The sequence below is a fragment of the Phoenix dactylifera genome, chromosome 10 (genome assembly GCF_009389715.1).
Source record: "Phoenix dactylifera cultivar Barhee BC4 chromosome 10, palm_55x_up_171113_PBpolish2nd_filt_p, whole genome shotgun sequence".
Taxonomy (NCBI): domain Eukaryota; kingdom Viridiplantae; phylum Streptophyta; class Magnoliopsida; order Arecales; family Arecaceae; genus Phoenix; species Phoenix dactylifera.
Genome location: NC_052401.1, coordinates 10,000,567 through 10,019,897, shown reverse-complemented (window position 1 = coordinate 10,019,897; position 19,331 = coordinate 10,000,567). Strand labels below are relative to the sequence as shown.

Below are 19,331 nucleotides of genomic sequence, written 5' to 3'. Positions count from 1 at the left end.
TGGTGCGTAGCAGTGCTTCATAATTCTACTTTGGTTATCCCAGCTTGATCTCAAGTGATAGATAAGCATTATACATTCTGTGATAGCCCTTTATCACTTTTCCATGTTTTGTAGGATAATCTGGAAAGAAAAAAGAAAGAAATGTTTAGGAATCAAGGGAAAGACATGTTTAGGATATACATCTATGTATAGTAGGTTACCTCGTACACATTCCTTTGCTAAAGGGTGGTCAGGTATGTTTCTGCATTTTTTTTTAAAAATAAAGAGAAAACTAAAAGCTCAAAATGTTGAAAGAGAGCTTAATTTGCAGAAACTAACTGCAATTATTGTAGTAAAAAAAATAATTAGTATTAAAGATACATTACTCGAGCAACACAATTTTTTGAAAGTTTTATTTTCAAAGAGTTCAGGTGTTAATCAGGTACTTGTAATTTCTCTTTCTGAAAAAGTTTTGTCACTTTAACTGACTATATTGGTATCAAAATTCTGCGAGCCAAATATAACCTGAAATATATAATTAAGATTGAGTATTTTTTCAATAACAAGAAGAAGAATGAATCTATCAGATCTTCTGCCAGTAGTAAGATTAACTGTCGGCACACCAATCAATTAATCTGACCAGATTCGCATAACCCATTTATTAAATAGGTCAAGCCGTGTTAAATATCTTAAATATATTAAGTAGGTTTTTAATGGATTAAATTGAACTAAAGATAAGCAAATCGGGTTAATAAAAAAAAAAAAAAAGATAGAAGTGGATTAAATAGATTTTAAATAAAATTTAAATAGATTAAATGGGGTAGATTTTGCTCTAATTTAATTATTAAATAAATTAAAATTAGTTAAATAGTTCAAAAATCTAATTCTAAATTTAATATACTTAATAAATAGATTTTTATTGGCTGATTTATTTATATCAAATCCGAACCTTAGAACGTGTTGTGGATGGGTCGGGTAGGATCATAAATTGCCAGCTAATAGGCTGGCGACAGGAAGCAATTTAAGGAAGTCTTCTAACCTTGTAGGCCGTAACGCTTCGCCCCTCCCCTTAAACTGCCCCCTTCCCACCAACTCACCCGGGCCTCGTAGGACAGGAAGCCGAAAACTATCAACACGTCACCTGCATATTCATTTACTTTTATTAATCGGTATGCAATCCTTCACATCCAATCCCTCTCAAACTTCCCAGCTTAAGTGCTCTCCCCTTCTCTCTCTCGACATCCCGGATCTCTCTCTCTAAACCCCGAGGCTGGCCATGGCGTCCTCCCAGCCCTTCTCCTCCGTACCCCCGCGGCCCCGGCCGGGCTTCAGCCTTAGTCCTAATCCCACCCCTTCTTCCACCGCCGACGCCCTTCAGAACCTCCAAATCGGCCGCGTCCCACCGCCCTCCGCCGCCCCCTCCGCCGCCGCCGGCCCCTTCTCCTCCCCCGCCTCCCGCCCCGGCCCTCCTCCCCCCGCCGCCACCCTCTCCCGCCCTGGTCCTCCTCCCTTCGCCTCCGGGCACCCGACCACCTCCGGGCTCCCGACCACCTCCGCTTCGATCACTAGCAACGGGCCCCCCGCCTTCGGGCTCGGCGCCCCGCGCTTCCCTCCCCCGCCCCCCGCTGTCCAGCAGCCGCCTCCAATGGGCGCGCCAGCGTCGATCAGGGCCCCTCCCCAGGCCCTAGTCTCCCGGCCGTTCCCTGGAAGCTCTCCGTCCGTCGCCCTCCCGTCCTCGCAGCCGTTCATGGGCCCGCCACCGTCCTCGCAGCCATATATGAACCCGCTGCCGTCCTCTCAGCCGTTTATGGGCCCGCCCTCCTCGCGGCCGTTCGCTGGACCCCCGTCCTCGCAGCCGTTCGCTGGACCCCCGTCCTCGCAGCCGTTCGGTGCACCGCCGTCCTCCCAGCCGTTCGGGGCACCGCCGTCCTCCCGTCCGTCCGGTGGACCGCCATCCTCTCAGACTTCCGGTGGACCCCCGTCCTCCCAGCCGTTCGTTGGACCACCGTCCTCCCAGCCTTTTGCTGGACGGCCGTCTTCCCAGCCGTTTATGGGCACCACGACACCATTCCGAGGGACCCTGGCTTCCAGTTCTCCCTTTGGGACTCCATCATGGCAGCTGCAGACACAGCAGGTCAGTTGGGTCTGATTCAATTTAAGCAATTCATGGACTCATCAGCCAGCTGAAATTTTATGATCTACAAAGATTTGAACTTTTCTTCTTTCCTGCAATTAGGAGAAAGAAAATCAACTTTATGCTGCTTCTCATACGTGCTCTTTTTTGCGAATAGATCCAGAACACAATTTTGTATGTATATTAAGTGGGAGTTAAGAAAATTTATGTGTTTGCTCGAACTGCATGAGTTCCCAATAGTATCTAGCCTAAATGGCATCGAAATATGGAAGTTAGAGTCTTTCATGAGCCTTACTGTATGATTGTTAAGAAGTTTCTGTAAAAAATTGGTTTAGGGTGCACCACCCATGCCGGGTACCATGCAAGCGCCACCGAGAATGTTTGGCATGCCACCACACATGCCTGGTCAACCTATGGCTCCAGTCCCACCCGTGACTGGACACTCTCCTCTTGCAGGGCATCAGGTGTCAACACCGTCAAAAATCGATCCAAATCAGATTCCACGGCCTGTGCCAAATACCTCAGTTGTCCTGTTTGAGACTCGTCAGGGAAATCAAGCAAACATTCCACCGGTATGCATTATTGTACTGCCTTTGTTGAACAGTTAAGTTAGTTTACCTTTCCTGTTGCATTGTAGGTCCAATTTGGTTGAAGATACATAACATTTTTTTTTTCATTGCTCTTTATTCACCTTTTCTTTTTTAAATTCATTTTTTTTCCCGAAATAATTCCTACAACATATCATCTAAGTTCACAGCTTTTTTTTTTTCTGTAAGCCTGCCACAAGTGATTTCATTGTCAAGGATAATGGCAACTGCAGCCCGCGATTGATGAGATGCACCATGAATCAGGTATGTTTTCGTATATCATCCTTATGTTTTTCGTTCTTCTTCTTTCATAGGCTTATCATAATCTGCATTGTTTTTTTTCTTTAATTATGAGTAACACTTTTCTGACAGATACCATGCACTGGAGATCTGTTGTCGACATCCAGCATGCCCCTGGCTTTGATGATACAACCCTTTGCGCTTCCACATCCATCTGAGGAGCCTATCCAAGTAATGTACCTCCATACTTTTAATACTTAACTTTTGATGGTATTTCACTAGATCTGATAATGGTAGTTCCATATTTGTGATTTTCATGTCTTCATGAGTTCAGCTTCTGCTGTGAGCTATGTTATATGCTATATATACAATCTTTTGATGAACTCAGCGAACCTTGTTTTTCATTTTAAAGCATATTTTCTGAAGTTTTTGGTCTGCAGTCCTGCAATCTGAACTGCAGGATTTGGTGCAGTATTTATACACTTATAACCTACTGTTATTACATTACCAAAATCTTCTACAGACAATGTTCTTGAAGACCAATTCACTAAATATTTGATTCCTATCCATGAAGACACAAACAGCCCATACATAACTTGGGGAAATTTTATGAACCAAAATCTATGGATTTGACAGCTTTGATATATTCTTTGAGGCATCTTAATGCAGAGAACATACTATAAATAAATATTTGTTATTTAAATCTTAAAAGAACCACTCTATAAGTCTAGGGGGTGTAAACAAGACAAGCTCGAGCGAGGTAGGCCTAGCTTAAGCTTGGATCATTTTGTATTTGTGCTAAGCTTGAGCCAGCTTGTTTATTTTTGAGCCGAACTTGAGTTGCTCACAAGCAACTTGTTTAAAAGATCAAGGGATTTGAGGTTCCTCAAGATTTTAAATATATATTCTTTAAGCTAATTTGCTTCAATAAATTTCAAAATTATAGTGAAAATACATTCTTTATACATGAATTATATCATTCCTAAATAATATACAAATTTTTTTTTATTAATAGTAGTTAGAACAAAATGTGATATATATAATTGTGTATATGCTTATTCCTATTTTGAGCTCAATGGACTTGAGCTCAAGTGAGTCAAGCCTAGCTTTATGTTGGCCTATTTATTACTTGAGCTAGTTGAGTTCAAGCTGAATTGCTGAACAGGAGCTGCTCATGAATGGATAGTTCATTTGATTGTCCTCGCTGCAACTATCATCAGGCAATCACTTTCAGGGAATGCAGAAAATGGAACCTATTAACTCCAAGCTAAGAATTGTACAAAAAAGAAAGGAGAAAGTTTGAATTCTATAGTGGTTTTGGTTTTATTCCAAATGATACATGTATACTTCTGATAAGGATTTTCAATGGATAACAGTTTTGAAGTGTATGTGTAGGTTTTGTTTGGCCTAGGGGGTGCTCCTTGTGGGGTTTATTATTGCTTCAGATTCAGACATTCAGTTTCACCATTTCCTGGTTTATGGAGATGAAAATAAGAAGATCTAAAGTTAAATCCTATATAAAGAAAGGGCAAGGAATGAGGTATATAGACTAAGGAAAGGAGGGCAGAATCCAGCCTGTAGTAAAAGAGGGAAGGAAGAGGAAAGGTGAGTAAGAGGGAATCTCAAAAAATATTAGACTATTGAATCATAATATATCTGAAAGAAGAGAGTGAGACAAGAAGGGTAATAATAGTTCATCATGTACTTAATAATTTTGGTCTTCTAACATCATCTACACCCTACAGATTAGAAGCCCTGACCCTTGAACTATCTTGAAGGACTTACCATAAACTCATGAATCTCGGGTCACTCCAATTGACTCTTAAATGGCCAATTGGATCTCCAGAAAAAAATGACCAGTTACATCATGATTCTTGGACAGTTTTAAACCATTGCAGTTAGGATGATGGCCTGATAGCTTATGCATATGTCAAATACAGTTAAAGATCTGATGTACATGGAGGTAAAATGATATTTTCATTATATTGAGAGAAAGGAGCTCAATGATCTTAATTTATCCAAAATTTTGACAAAAAGATCAAACAATCATAATATAAATTAAAACTTAAAAGAGCAATATAAGATGTTATCCCATAACACAAATTTATAAAAACTTACAGGCTTTTAACTCTAGCCTTAAGAAACCTGCATGACTCACATGGACATTCTAGAAGAATTACTGAAAAAAGAAATCAGAAAATATAAAAATAATGAAGAACTAAGCTTGCACTATCTGAGATTCAAATTACATCACCATGCTGTTGTTGCTTGAAACCAACTTTATGCTCTGCTATTGGTTTTGCAAGTTTCAATAGTGGAGGCCAACCTGAGCATTTGAACAATTAGATCTTTGTATCTATTGATCTTGATGATTGATGTTGACATGTAAGATCAATCATTGGATTAAGCTAGATAGTTCAATTATTTTGTTAATGATGACTAGATTGACTACATAATTGTTTATTTGGAATCACCATAGTCCCTGTATGATACGCTTATGTGACATTTTGGTCTTCTAAATTCTCATAGTCGTTGTGAAGATCTGCATCAGCTGGGATCATCTTTTTTTTTTTTTTCTCTTCAGAAATCTCCATCTATTGTTCTTTGATAATTGGATCTACTGTTTTTGATTATGTCAGCAAATTCATCACTCAAATGAAGTGTGGTCACTACTTGCAGAAGAAGCATGCGTGCATATGACAAGAAATAACATGATAATTGGATGATCAAGTCTGAAGATTAATATGAAATTGTCCAAATAATGTCCTAGCATCCAGCTTTGTTGAAGAAAACTTGTCTTGAGGTTTTAAGCTTGTTTCTGGACTATATGTCCTTAAATGGTGTCCCATGAAACCATAGAATCATTAATTCTTTGTTGCTTGTATTTGGGATATTGATGTCAGTTTAGATGGTTGCAATATGCTTTATTAACAGGGAAAAAGAAATTAAGAACTTGTGGACAAGAGGAAATGCAAGAAGGCCTAGAAACCCATGCCCCATATACTTACTCAGGGTGCAGATCAAGGTTAGCCGAACCAGTACCGGGATCCATACTAGTCGGCTACTGGTTCAGTACGGGGTGAATCTGGCAGTTCGGTAGACCATTATTGAAGGAGAAAAGAGGGGGGGGGGGGGGTGAATTGGTTCAAACCAGTGGCGGTTCGGAGCTGTTCACGTCATTTTCGAAAAAACAACATCGAATTGTGCCAATTTCAGTTCGGTACGGGTGAACCAGTTGGTTCGGCCCAGTTCGACATAGCATGATTCCATATCAACAAAGTATGGTGATGACCCTATTCAGACAATAACTAAAACAGAAAGATGACCAGAAGGAAAAAAGGATTATGATGATGAAAGAGAAGAGTTAATGGAGGAACAAGAATCAAGAAGAAAAGATAAGAAGGAGGAGGAAAGAACACAGAAGAGAAGAGGTGGGAAGGGGCAAAGAGGGAGTAATCTCATTCAACATTTCTATCTATTCTTATCTCCCACCATTCTTGACAATTGATATTTATAAGAAATCTATGACTCTTAATGTTTTTTAGATTGACTATTAATTAACCTAACTCTTCGGTGACTGATTCGGTCATATTTTGAACTATTTCTAGATAACTTGTTACTGAATCATTTAAGACAAAACATAATATATCATCATAAGACCTCTCCACTATCAATTCTATGATTATGAACTCTTCTCCTTTCTCGTAAATGTCAATATATAGGTTGAATGCCCCCGAGCAAAGATAACACCCAAAAATCAATATTGAGCAAGCTTGATGAGGAAAGGTATCTTTATCCCCCATTTAAGAGAATAAGAAGGCATATTATCAAAAAACCAAATGCAAAAGCAAACCAATTTCTTGCTCCACTTTTGTCATTGCTTAAACACATGGACAGATTCTGAGCTCACTGCTTAAACTGATTTCAAAGAATTCAGAACATTCCATTATATTTAGAATATTAACACATTAACTGTGAAATTTGAGAGTAGCAGGTCATCTTATTATGCTACATGTAAGTTCGATTTATAAGAAACTGGATATGCATATTATATTTTCCATGAAATGTGTTAAACTGATAGCAAATGCTATTGTAGACTAATAATTGCTACTAATGATGACTATTCCCTCTTTTTGATAGATAAAAAAGGAGATAATTATGAGCTTAAGGCATGAAGTTCACTTTCTAATTTCTGAATATCTAAGATCTTTTCTTGTAATTCTTCTGAAATGCTTTTCAATCATGTTTGTTAAGAACTTTCTTTTTAACATTTTTGAAAAGGTTGTGGACTTTGGGGAAAGCGGACCTCTTAGATGTTCTCGCTGCAAAGGATATATAAATCCTTTCATGAGATTTGTTGATCAAGGACGGCATTTCATTTGCAATCTATGTGGTAAGCATCATAGATGACATTCAGTAGTTATGCTTCATTTTTTCTTAATGTTAAAAAAGACCTATTGTTTTTGCATTTTGCTGTTAATCAATATGGCAAGATTATGACCCATTCACTTGTAATCACTTGTTCCAGAGTACCCAGTACCTATGCTCTCTAACTTTTAACCCTAAAAGTTTATATTGAGTTTGCTTGTACTTTTATGGCCTGAACCAGAAGCTTGGGTAACTAAGTTCCTTGTAACCATGAGAAATGAACTCTTAGATGGAACTTTCCCTAATGCCATATTTCTTTGTCTTTTTGATGCAATTATGCTTTCTTTCATGTTTTGATAGATATATTTGTCTTTTCTTGGACTTCATATAGCCTTTTTTATTTTTATTTTGTTGGCTGCCTTTTGCCTAGCCCTTTATGTGGATGCACCTTTTCTCTCCCCTTTCTTCTGGAAGGCTATCAAGTTGTTTATGACGCACTGGCTTGGCAGGATTTACCAATGAGACTCCTCGGGACTACTACTGTAATCTAGGGCCAGATGGTAGGCGGCATGATGCTGATGAAAGGCCCGAGCTATGTGGAGGAACAGTGGAATTTGTTGCTACTAAGGAATACATGGTCTGTTAACTTGTATTTGCTTCCAAGTTTTAGCTATCTTGTTTTAGTTTTGTCTTGTTCTGTATTCCTTCTCAAGCTGTTGAGATTTCTGGAAAAATGGTCACTTTAGACCAAAATTTAAGCTTCAACATGTTACAATTTTTTCCAGTTCCTTTTGTTCTTATTTAGTTTTGCATTTGCAAATATTGGAATATTGTTTTGTAGGACTTTAAAGCATTGACTTTGCTGTTCGTTGTTTGCCTTAGTTTCAAAAATATGAATATTGGAGGTTTTTGGGTCAATAATACCAAGCCCACTGTTGCAGCAAAAGAATACTGTCTAGTGGTCATTGAGTAATTAGTAGCGTTCTTTAAGTTTTCATGCCTCTATGTTTAGTGCGGCAGTTTCATTATGTTTTTTGAAGGTCTTATCAATGTTGGTTATTATCTCCTAGGAATTCCTTATAGATAGTATCTTACAGACCATGGATATTCTTCTAATTCAATGGAATTTATTTCAAAATTCATAATGGAGGGCTCATAACTATCTCTACATAAGTGGCATAGGTTATGTTAGTAGGTCTAAGATGACCCTTTTCTTTGTTTGTCATGTCATGGGTACTGCTGAGGTAGGGAATCTTCCATCCAGAATAATTCTTCCACTAGATGAGAAATGTATTTCTACATGACCATCTGGTGTTTCCATAATCTTCACGGCATCGGTTTCTTGGGCCTTTTTTTGGCCCTATGACCTATGTTAGAGTCCATGTTTCAGGAAGAGTGACTTCTTCCCACTTAAGTTGTTTTGGGGTAATATAATTGTTTTTGGGATTAGCCATGAAAAGCATAGTTCTCATTGTTCCAGGGCTAATGGTTGTCATGGCCTTGTAATAGACTCTAGGTCATGCAACATTTTATATTCCTAGTTTCATCGCATAACCTAATGTTTGCAGGTTTAAGATCAGAACAATCTAAGATGTTAGGGTCAGTTAAAGATATTGAGAAATCATGAAAAATATTAAAAAAAACCGGCCCATCACTCTTGCTTCTATTAATCCTAAGGCGAGTCAGAAAATTTTAAATTTCTACAATCCCTTGGGTATCTAAGAACGATTGTGAGGATTCATGCGGGCGTATATTTAGTCCCACATCGGCTATACACTAGGTAGATGTTGGGTACTTATACAGAATCAAGAAATTCAAGTAACACCTTCCGACTAGCTTTTTTGGAGTGAGGTCCTAAGTTGTGACAAAATGGTATCAGAGCGGATCCGACCGATGGCCTATATAGACTAGGAGACACTGTAGCATGAGAGCTAACTACAAGCCAATCGTAGTGCTTGTGATTAGATTTGAATGAATTTAGACCTTTAGCCCGACAAGGACACCAAGGCTTAAGGGAGTATGTAAGGACTCGGGTGAGTGTATGTTTAGTTTCACATCAGCTGGGTAGATCTTAGGTACTTATACAGGGCCAAGGAACCCAAATAGTTAACCTTCCGGCTAGCCTTTTTGGGGTGAGGTCTTGGGCCGTGACAATAGCAGTGTTAAGACCCTTTCTGGTAAAAGATCTTACAGCTACCTGAACAAGTTCTATATGTAGGTACTTGTATTTTGCCTCAGATTTGACCTCTTTTAGTTCGTTTCGTCCCAAGAGTTGGATGGTCTTTTGGGTTGTATCAATAGACAAAGTTTATTAAAAGGTCCTAGAATTACACTCAATTTTTTAGTTTATTTATGTAGTATTAAAGTTTATTAAAGCTTAAATGTGCAAGCTAACTCCCTTTTTTTTCTTTTACATCTTTATGCGTATGTAAGCATGTGCCTTTTGTTTTTCTTATACATCTTTTTGCATATGTAGGCATGTGCTTGCCTCTGCATTCCTTGGTGCATGCTGCATGTTGCATGTTTGTTTGCATGGACATGACATTTATTGTTGTACACAAGTACCAATTGCAGCTTTTTCTGTGCTTGTTCTGGAATCGATCCTGTGGCACTGAATTAACCGAGCTTTGATCAAGGAACTATTTTTATTTCTTCAAACATGCATGCACCATTGGGACCGAGAAATATTCACATGTTTACATATAATAAGTACTGCAACCTTTTGCATGTGTTGGGTTCAGTCTTGCAATCTTATGGGTTTAGCATGAAAGTCTGAGCTATGTGCTACAAAACTGTTCTGTTCCTTGTTTTATGATTAAACTGAATTTTGGTGCATGCTTGTTTGATTTCAGGTCCGTGATCCAATGCCTGCTGTGTTTTTCTTCATCATTGATGTCTCAATGAATGCTATACAAACTGGTGCAACTGCAGCAGCTTGTACTGCAATCAACCAGGCTCTTGTAGATCTCCCTGTAAGTACCATTCTTTCTGTTTATCCATGAATGCTTGGCTTAACTGCATGGATACAGCTCATTTGCCATTAAGCAGCATTGGGGCAATTAAGTTGCCTAGTCAAAAAAAATTTAAAATAGTTCAGAAGCTTGGCAGTATTTCCATTGATCTTGTTCTTGAGAAACTGGATATCTATTTATTACATTCTTTGTGGAAGTAAAGCTTTTATAGCACTTAGGTTGTCATTGGTAGTTCTAGAATCCGGACATACTAGTAAAAATAACTAATATAACTAATATTGCTACTCTCCTAATTCACTTCTAATGGAAAAGGAAAAACGACATCGTGATCAATCACCATTGCATTGTCTAAATGAGAAAAGTGCCTTGTGGCTTTTCCAGGTATTCCGAAAAAAGCTAAAGAGATACATTGGTCCTTTCACTATTATGTTACTCCCGGTCAAGATTTGGTGTGCCAGTACCGGAGCCTGTATCGTTGGCCGACGACATAGTTCGGTACACCCCTGTGCCGTTCCATGTCGGGTCCATACCAACACCATAGTAAGGGCCAGAGAACTGGAGAGGGAGAATGGGAGACATGAAGAGAGAGAGAGAGAGAATGGGGGGAGGAAGGGAGAGGGAGAGGGAGGGAGGGCCGTCGGAGGGGCCTTGAAGGGCTGGAGTAAGGGCTTCGCCCTTTGGACCCCTGTATCCATCAGAGGCTTTTGGAGGGCACTGAAGGGGCTCCGGCACCCTCTGGTGGCCCTCCTTCCCTCTCCCTGCCTCTCTCTTTTCCTCTCTTTCCTTCTCCCTCTCCCCCCACCCGTTGGTTTACCATTTTAAATGTCGGAACCGTTTCGGTCCGTCGTCGGCACGGCTCGGTACGCTCTGAACCGGGCGGTTTAGGATGGTTCCGCATTCCATGCTCCCAGTACACCCTTTATGTCATATAACCTTTCTCTTCCTCTCATATATGTAAAACATACTAGTAGGTGACAAATGAAATTAAAAAAAAAATGAGGCTTGTTTTAGGAAAGATAAAAGGAAGAATGGAGCTTCTAAGGAAAACAAGAGGACAGGCTTAAATTGCGAAATTCATAAAGAAAAGGTCATGATATTTTATGAAGAAACCATCTTTTTGAAAGGAAAGGTGGAAGATTGTGAAAGCTACTCTTTTGTTGTCACAATTTGTAGTTGATGAAATAAATAATGTTATTTCACCCCTTGAAAATCTTCTAGCAAACATTAAACTGGTCATGTTTTAGACTCTTTTCTGAACACCCATAATCGTTCTCAAGGAAAGGAATACTGAAGCTATTGAGTAAGGTAGAAGAAATAAATAACTCAAGATATACAATTCATCGCCACCGGAGAAGAAAATACAAAAAGACATTCAACCTCTAATTAGGGTAGTATGTCTTGAGGTAGTCCTGGTGTTTTATAATATAACACTCCTCTAGAGGAAAAAGGTTGGAGATGATGAATGCCACTCTCTTGGTTTTGCTTTCGGCATTGATGTTAAAAAAACTAGCATGATCCCCACCCCCAAAACCTACAGAAATAAACTTATACCAAGCAACAAATAGATGATACTCGAAAGCCTTTGCTTATACACTATGATTATGATATTTTCTTACTTACTCCAAATGGCAAACATAATCCAAGGATGCTCTATGTTTAGAAGCCTAACTTTCCGATTAAAAGTGTTCTGTATCGAATGACATGCATATCCACTTGACATGCATTTTTTCCCTTGAACCTCTTAGTTATATGTTGAATAATTGACCAGGTTGCCTAATTTATTATCTTCATTCTTGTAGGCCACTATAAAAGGTTATCATCAAACTTCAATTGGGTAATTCACTTGGACCGGGTTCTTAAAAATATATATTTAAACAATTGGCCATGTTGTAGATGTTACAAAGTTATGTTCAGATAGCATGTGGTGTGCATACTTGCCTGGAATACTGATTAGAGGTCTTTTGATTCATTGACAAATGAGATATTATCTTCTTGATTATTAACTCTTTAAAAATTTGATTGAAGTTCAGTTCTTAAGAATAGAAAAAGGAAAAAGAAATAGGAATAACTGCTGAATCTACAACTTTACCCATTGATCTTCCATTTAAAGTCTTTATTTTATGCATGGCGTTGATTAAAATGAGAGGAAAAAAAAAATTTTGACTCATTGTTTTGCAATATGTATTGATAACCAAGAAAGTAAAGTCTCATCCTTTCCTCTTTATTATAGTCCTTTCGATCCTAGTACACACCCCCAAAAAGAGCCCTTCTTAGTTCTTATATATAATAAGGATGCAGGATCCATGCTTGGGGGAAAACTAAAGTGATATCACAAAAGTTTTAGTGGTCAGCTACAGACTTTCTACATTTAAACTGGGCATTTTGAAGTCCTTAAAACACAAATAACTAAAAGCTCTCTTTTCTAGAACTTTAAGGTGTGCACCATTTTTTTCTTTTTTTTTCTAGATGTCCTTGATCTGTGTCTCTTTGAACTACCACAAAGATTTTGTGATGTCTTTTTGGTGTTTGGAAGATATTGTATGGTCTGTGTTGAGCGTATTTGCCTTGGCCTATTTTTTCTTTTTTCACTTCTTTTCATCAATGGGAACCAAGATTAGTTTGTCACTGTCTTTCAGTAAAACTGAAATGTTCTTTAGAATGGGTATTTGATATGGGTCTCAAATGTTGAGGTGTCCAGATTTATTCGATAGGAGTACCATCAAGGAAACATACACAAGGATACTTCTATGATAAATAGATGTGTGCATAATTTTATATGTGTCTAATGAATAATCTGGTAGGCCAATTATTCCATAATATAATAAAACCTGCAACTCTTCTTTTGATGTAATTTTAAACATGAAAACTTTTATATAGAAGTGCCAAAGTTGAAATGTAATAGTCATGACCTTTTGGTTCTTAGATTTAAAGTGTGAAGGGGTGTTACGAAGTATTCTGGTTTTCGACACATCAAGAAACACAGAGTTTGGACTTTGGAGTGTCTGTGCAACATTTGTCTCCAAACAAGTAGATGTGTTTGAATGAGGCACATTACTTTTTACACACAAACAAGAATTCTTTCCAAAACTTAACCAACAACTATATTTTACCTTTGTCAAGAGATGTTTAATACTTGTCAAGCCCAAAGCTTCTATTGTTCCTTTAAATGAAATGCTTTACTTATCTATGACCATCGATGATGAGAAAGGCTATCCTGCTACCATGTTACGCATGAACAATGTGGTTGCTTGCCAATCATGCTTAATATTTTCTGGAATGTACTCAACTGTTGGATAAATGAACCAAAGCTTTAAGAAATCTCCATGTTCAACTTACAAGATATTATCTTATTTACATTCTCATCAAATATATTCTTGCTGTGCCATATCTTCTTCCTCAATGCCATTTTCCTCTTCTTGCATGAGGTTAAGAAATTTGATTTGAATATAATCTAGGAACAATATCTACACTTGAGGCACATGATTGCTTGTACAATGGTTGACATTTTGTTGCCCGCACTTCTAGAAAGAGTCACAAATATTATTGGAAGTGCTGTTGCAAGAACATGCTTTCTTTGTTGGGGCAGAGCCAGGAATTTTCTCTTGCGAGGGAGCAAACATAATGTGTTACCGAAATAAAAAAAAATTTACTCAAAAAGATAGAAGTTTTTGTTGACTACTAAATATTAGAAATATAGAGTTAATATTTTGTAATTATGTTGGGATTTCTAAAAGAAATTATGAGAGTGTTATTTTGGCGTTAGAAGCTTTAACAATGATTAACATGTTAAGGTTCTTATGAATTTACAAATTTTCTTAGGCAAAAGGTAGATTAGTGATGGCTACTAAGACAGAAATAGAGAATCCCCTCACTACTACAAAACAATGGAGGAGAAATCCCAACCCTCTTAAAACTAAGATAAGATGATTTGTGAAAAAGAAAAAAAAAAATCTTAGATCTTTGATGAGGTGAGATAAACGAACAAGGAAAAAATGAACATGACTGATGTCAATATTGTTTTGGAATGTGAATTTGAGAGGAGACTGGGTATTCTGTTACTTTCTTAAACAAGACTTAATATTCTATTGCAAATATATGGGAATGTATATAGATGACAATAATGTGTGTTGCATGTAGTTCTCTTTCTTAAAGAAATGTTTAAAAAAATCTTCAGAAGTCTTTGGTTGTTAAGAAAAATGCTTAGGGGGAGAACAATTTCTTTAACTTCACAATTACTGTCTTGTTGTGCATGAACAAAACACTAAAGCTGTGGAATATTTCTCAAATATCAGAAGATATGAGCAACTAACTTATTGAGCATGAAAATTTTAGTTTCTTGCAACATTCCTAGACTAAAATCATACAATTCTGAACACAGCTTTTGAGCTTTTGCTAATACAAGGGAATCTTATAACCTGATGGTCCAGTTTTCTCAATAAACTAATCATTAAAAGATGTGCAAATGCCCATTGACTCAATGTTGGACTAGCCCTTGGAAAAGCAGGATGGCCCATTGATTCAATGTTGAACTAATTCTTGGAAAAGCAGGATGTTGCATCATTGCATCCAGTGATTAACATTTGTTCTTTATTGTTGTTATATTGAGCAATTATACTATTCTCTAATAGTGGCTTTCACTTTTAGTGTTATGGTTTGGTTGTTATCTTGCCAATTTTGTCATGCTGACATTATGATGAGATTGACAGTGACCTTAACATAAGGACATCTTGATGGAAAATTAAATGCGGTTTTAGTTTCTTCTTTGAGGTTTCTAAATCATTTTTTCTCTCTCAACTAGTACCTGCCACGTCCACTGGATCACTGAGTATTGCGAGAAATATATTTTGGAGACTCACGCAAGAGTTCAATCTAAAACATATATTTTTTATGTAATTTTCTTTTTTTATAATTGTTGTCTAATTAAGTTTTCCATCAACATTTATGTCTTGGTACATAACTTTTATTTCTGTTTATATTGTGACCTATTATCTTGCATCATGCAACTTTTCTGAGGAAGAGGGGCTGGAAGTTGTTCAAGTTATTTATTGTAATTTGCTGCCTCTTTGCAGGAAGGTCCTCGAACATTGGTGGGCATTGCAACCTTTGATTCATCTATTCATTTTTACAATATTAAACAAGCTTCACAGCAGGTAGATTGAACTGTTGCTATCATGGTCCTGCAACCATTTGGCAGCTGGCATGAACTGTTATTTTTTTTTTGGGATATTAAGAATCACCTATTTCTCTTGTTATCTTGCCTTGTATCCATAGAAATTGATTCCAGCCAAATCTAACTGTGGAGTCGTGTGAGTTACATGCTATAACAACATAAATATCTACAGAATGGTTTAGTTGAAAGAGTCGATTGTTTATATCATGGTCGATTCGTATGCAAGTTTTCGTGTCACAACATGCCTAATATATTTATCAAAAGCGGAAATTTGACTGGGTTTGTGTGACTCGAGTCATCCAGTAGATGCAGGTTATGTCCCATGAGCTTTGGCAAGGCCTATATTGTTTAAGGGAACAATTTTCTAGACTAAATTCTGGATTAAAAAATAAAGAAGATAATTCACTAGTTTTTACCTCTTCAAGCCTGGATTGTGTTTATAGTAGGTCCGCCGTATCGGTACTGGTCGGCGTACCAGTGGTAGCCCGACTGGTACGAACCGGTCTTGTACCGGTCCGAACCGGTTCTCCAACAATAAACTACCGATACCGGATTCCACGCTGATCCGGTACCGGTCCCAGGCCGGACCGGTACGTACTGGCCCGTATCGGCCGGTACGGACCAGTACGGCAGACCATGGCTTATACTCTTAAACATTGTCTTATTACATACACATCCCTCGTTATGATGCTTATACAGTAGCAGACAAGTACCATTGGAAAAGCTGCAAAGATATGGAGTTAAATACATTTGCACAATAAAGCCTCAGTAGATATGGAGTTAAATACATTTGCACAATATGCTATTGATACTAATTGGATATAATGGAATGTTTTTTTTGTTTTTTTTTAACTTTATTAATTCTTATTACAATGCAGCCTTTGATGCTCATTGTTCCTGATGTACAAGATGTTTATACACCCCTTCATACTGACCTAATAGTTCAACTTAGTGAGGTATGGGTTGCTCTTTTCTGTTTTTTACTCTTTCTCAATTATATTTGCATTCCTCTGTCAACAAGGTTTTATTAAGAAGCTTAGAGAACTTTGTTATTTTATTCTGAGGATTTAGTGCCGTCAAAATTTGGAGCAATTGCTGGACAGCATCCCAAACATGTTTGAAAATAATAGAGTTGCTGACTCTGCATTTGGTGCCGCTATCAAGGTATATGCATTTTCTTAAGGTTGTTCATTAATCCTGGCTATGCTGGCTCTTCTTTCTTTGATATTTTAATTGTACTAACTATTTACATGGGGATCTGAACTCTCTGCTGCAGTACAGTTGTAAGTTACTGAAACTTTACAATTACCTGTAGTAGTATTAACTTCAAATTAATTGGATGATTATTTTAAACTTCTAAAAGCATACATGAAAACTATGCAAATAATTTTTGTATATACATCCACGCAGCAATGTTAGTCATTGATATCAGAAACTATAAGGTCAGCCATTCCCCTCAAAGAACAATTGACTAATTTTCTATATTTTATTCAGGCTGCGTTCCTGGCTATGAAACCCACAGGTGGAAAGCTACTCGTATTTCAATCAGGCAAGCCTCCAGTAAATTTTCTTTGTTTAGTACTAGAACAAAATCATGTAATTTTTTGCTAATTATCTCAGTTATTTTCACATCTTGTAGATTAAAAATTGCACGTCTCTTGGTTTTTGGCTGGTGGGATCCTGATGGAAAAATTGCTCTTATTAGAAGTGTAGAATGAATGGTCCGTAGAAGTTCCAAAATTCTTCTACTATTAGAACCGTCATACCTCTGTTTGTCATAGAATATTTGATACTCTGGGAATTAAGAGAACTGATAACTACATCTCAGCATTTTTAATAACAATTTTGTGATAACATGATAGGTTCTCAGTTTGCTGGTTTTGCTTGAAAAATACTGTCAGAGCTTGCCTGCTTCTAGTTGTGCAAGAGCTTCAGATATAGCATGCTGGCCAGGCTTTGACATGGAAAGCTGATGTTAGCAATAAGCTGGCTGGAATTGGGCTTGCTCTTACAGGCTTATGAACAGTATATCAACCAAAGCTCCGGAAAAAAGGAAACATTCTTTATTTATATAATTTCCATTGCTTCCACCCCTTCCTGATCTAATCTTAGTTATGTTGACTAGATTTAAAAAATCGTAAAAATAAAGTTTTAGAAGAAAGAGAAAAAGAAATTTGACTATTTTCAGAAACGTGTCCCCCTTCCCTCCCCACCTCTGACCAAGATTGAATAATCTCTTCCCATCCCAGTTCTTGTCGGCATGTAAAATTTGCATGGTGTATGTGAGAAAGTTGATATGGATGCATGTCAGTATCTGGATAGACGCATGAACTGCCAATTATTTGATTAATTTGGTTATGTCCAATAAAGCTAGTGAAGTGTTGCATGAGGTTAGGCTTTTATCTAAACCAAAACATGTCTGAAATGTGGAGGAAGTGGCCTTAGAGGACCAAAATGATATAGTGGACAAGGAATTAAAAGCTGCCACAGAGGGGCTTTAGGTGTCAAAGCTGGCATCAAATAGTTGGGGCAGTACTGTTTTGTTTCTTTTTTATAGCGTATATTGCATATTTATATCGTTCTGTCCTCCACATTAATACACTTTGATGCATTTAATTACTAATGGTAAATGTAAAAGTTGTATCCCTGTGCATTATAACTTTATACTATATGTAGTGCTATAATATATCTTTTTAATAGATAAGAAATTTAGAGGTGTGAATAAAATGGTCGGTTGAATCGAGAACAAATATGATTCTATTTTTGAGAAAGAGGGAAGACCATGAGACTGAATGGTTAATGCTAGAAGCTGATGAATACTTTAAAGGTGGAAATGATTTATTGGAATTACAATTAAGAAAGATGTTCAGAAATCAAGAACTTTGTAAAATGTGAAGGATGAACAAGTGCATCATCTTAGGCCTATGAAATACTAATAAAGGTTTGAAATATCCTTGGAGACATGGGTTCTTTTCATTTACTAGTTAACCTAATGAAAACTGCAGGACAAATAAAATGGAAATGATTGGAGATGTCTTAAGTTAATGCAGATCTATTGATGTAACTGTTAAATTAATTTGTTTAGAAGAACTTAGGTTAGAGGTTGGTGGAAGAATGACTAGGAAACATGCCAATTGTTTGTCAAACAATTGATTTTATTGTTGGAAGCTTACACCATTGTTTAAAATAAGGGCTGAAAAATTTTTGTTACTTGTGTATTAAGTTATTAACCATTGATGTTCAAATAGAGAAGTTTTTTTTTTAATAATGCAGATGAGGTATTGTTGGAGGAAGATGACCAGAGTTGGTTAGAGCTGGGAATCTTAGATATAAATGCCAAAATGTCATCAGAGATAAAAAAAAACTGAGTATACGAAAGTAAGTTTCAAAAACCTGCCAATTCAGCTTGTACCTCCTGTACAAACACTAAAATGGCATAGGGGATATTATTTCTGGCAAATAGCACCTAGACACTCAAATCAACCCCAAATAGGGTGATTCGGGAAGATCATGGTCGGTTGCCCTTGCTGAGGCTGAACCATTGCCTGAACCAAGTGGTATCGCTTGGGACAGCTTCAGAAATACTTTTTGGTGGGGAAAAGGCTTGTTCTGTATTCGTAGGTGGAAACAAGCTAAGAGAGATTCTAGGAACTTCCTATGCCAATGTTCAAAGGATTCAACCTTGGATTTTTGAAATTTGAAGCTGGATCAACCATCTTTTTATTTGAATTGGGGTCCAAGTAAAGAAACATGAAATCAAGTTGTAAAGTAGATGAACTTCGATATTTAATTCAAAATTAGGTAGTAATCAGCCTCTTGTTAGATGCTGCACTAATTACAATATAAAGATTGTGCTAATTTAAGGATTCTCACCAGTTATT

The 19,331-nt window shown here is 37.3% G+C and overlaps 1 protein-coding gene across 2 annotated transcripts in view; it reads left to right on the top strand.

The window, feature by feature from the left end:
- Positions 1–1,034: 1,034 nt before the first annotated feature.
- Positions 1,035–19,331, top strand: part of LOC103721733 (protein transport protein Sec24-like At4g32640) — a 35,948-nt gene continuing 17,651 nt past the window's right edge. Inside the window, exons 1-11 of one of the 2 annotated variants that reach the window (XR_003388459.2) lie at positions 1,035–2,113; positions 2,449–2,685; positions 2,890–2,964; positions 3,073–3,171; positions 7,222–7,333; positions 7,818–7,945; positions 10,161–10,280; positions 15,350–15,430; positions 16,329–16,406; positions 16,522–16,614; positions 16,945–16,999. Coding sequence is in view for 1 of the 2 variants with exons in the window: in XM_008812048.4 (XP_008810270.2) it covers positions 1,256–2,113; positions 2,449–2,685; positions 2,890–2,964; positions 3,073–3,171; positions 7,222–7,333; positions 7,818–7,945; positions 10,161–10,280; positions 15,350–15,430; positions 16,329–16,406; positions 16,522–16,614; positions 16,945–16,999 (1,936 nt within the window). In the remaining variant the exon portion in view is untranslated. The remainder of the gene's footprint in view (positions 2,114–2,448; positions 2,686–2,889; positions 2,965–3,072; positions 3,172–7,221; positions 7,334–7,817; positions 7,946–10,160; positions 10,281–15,349; positions 15,431–16,328; positions 16,407–16,521; positions 16,615–16,944; positions 17,000–19,331) is intronic. The other variant, XM_008812048.4, reaches the window with a different exon arrangement.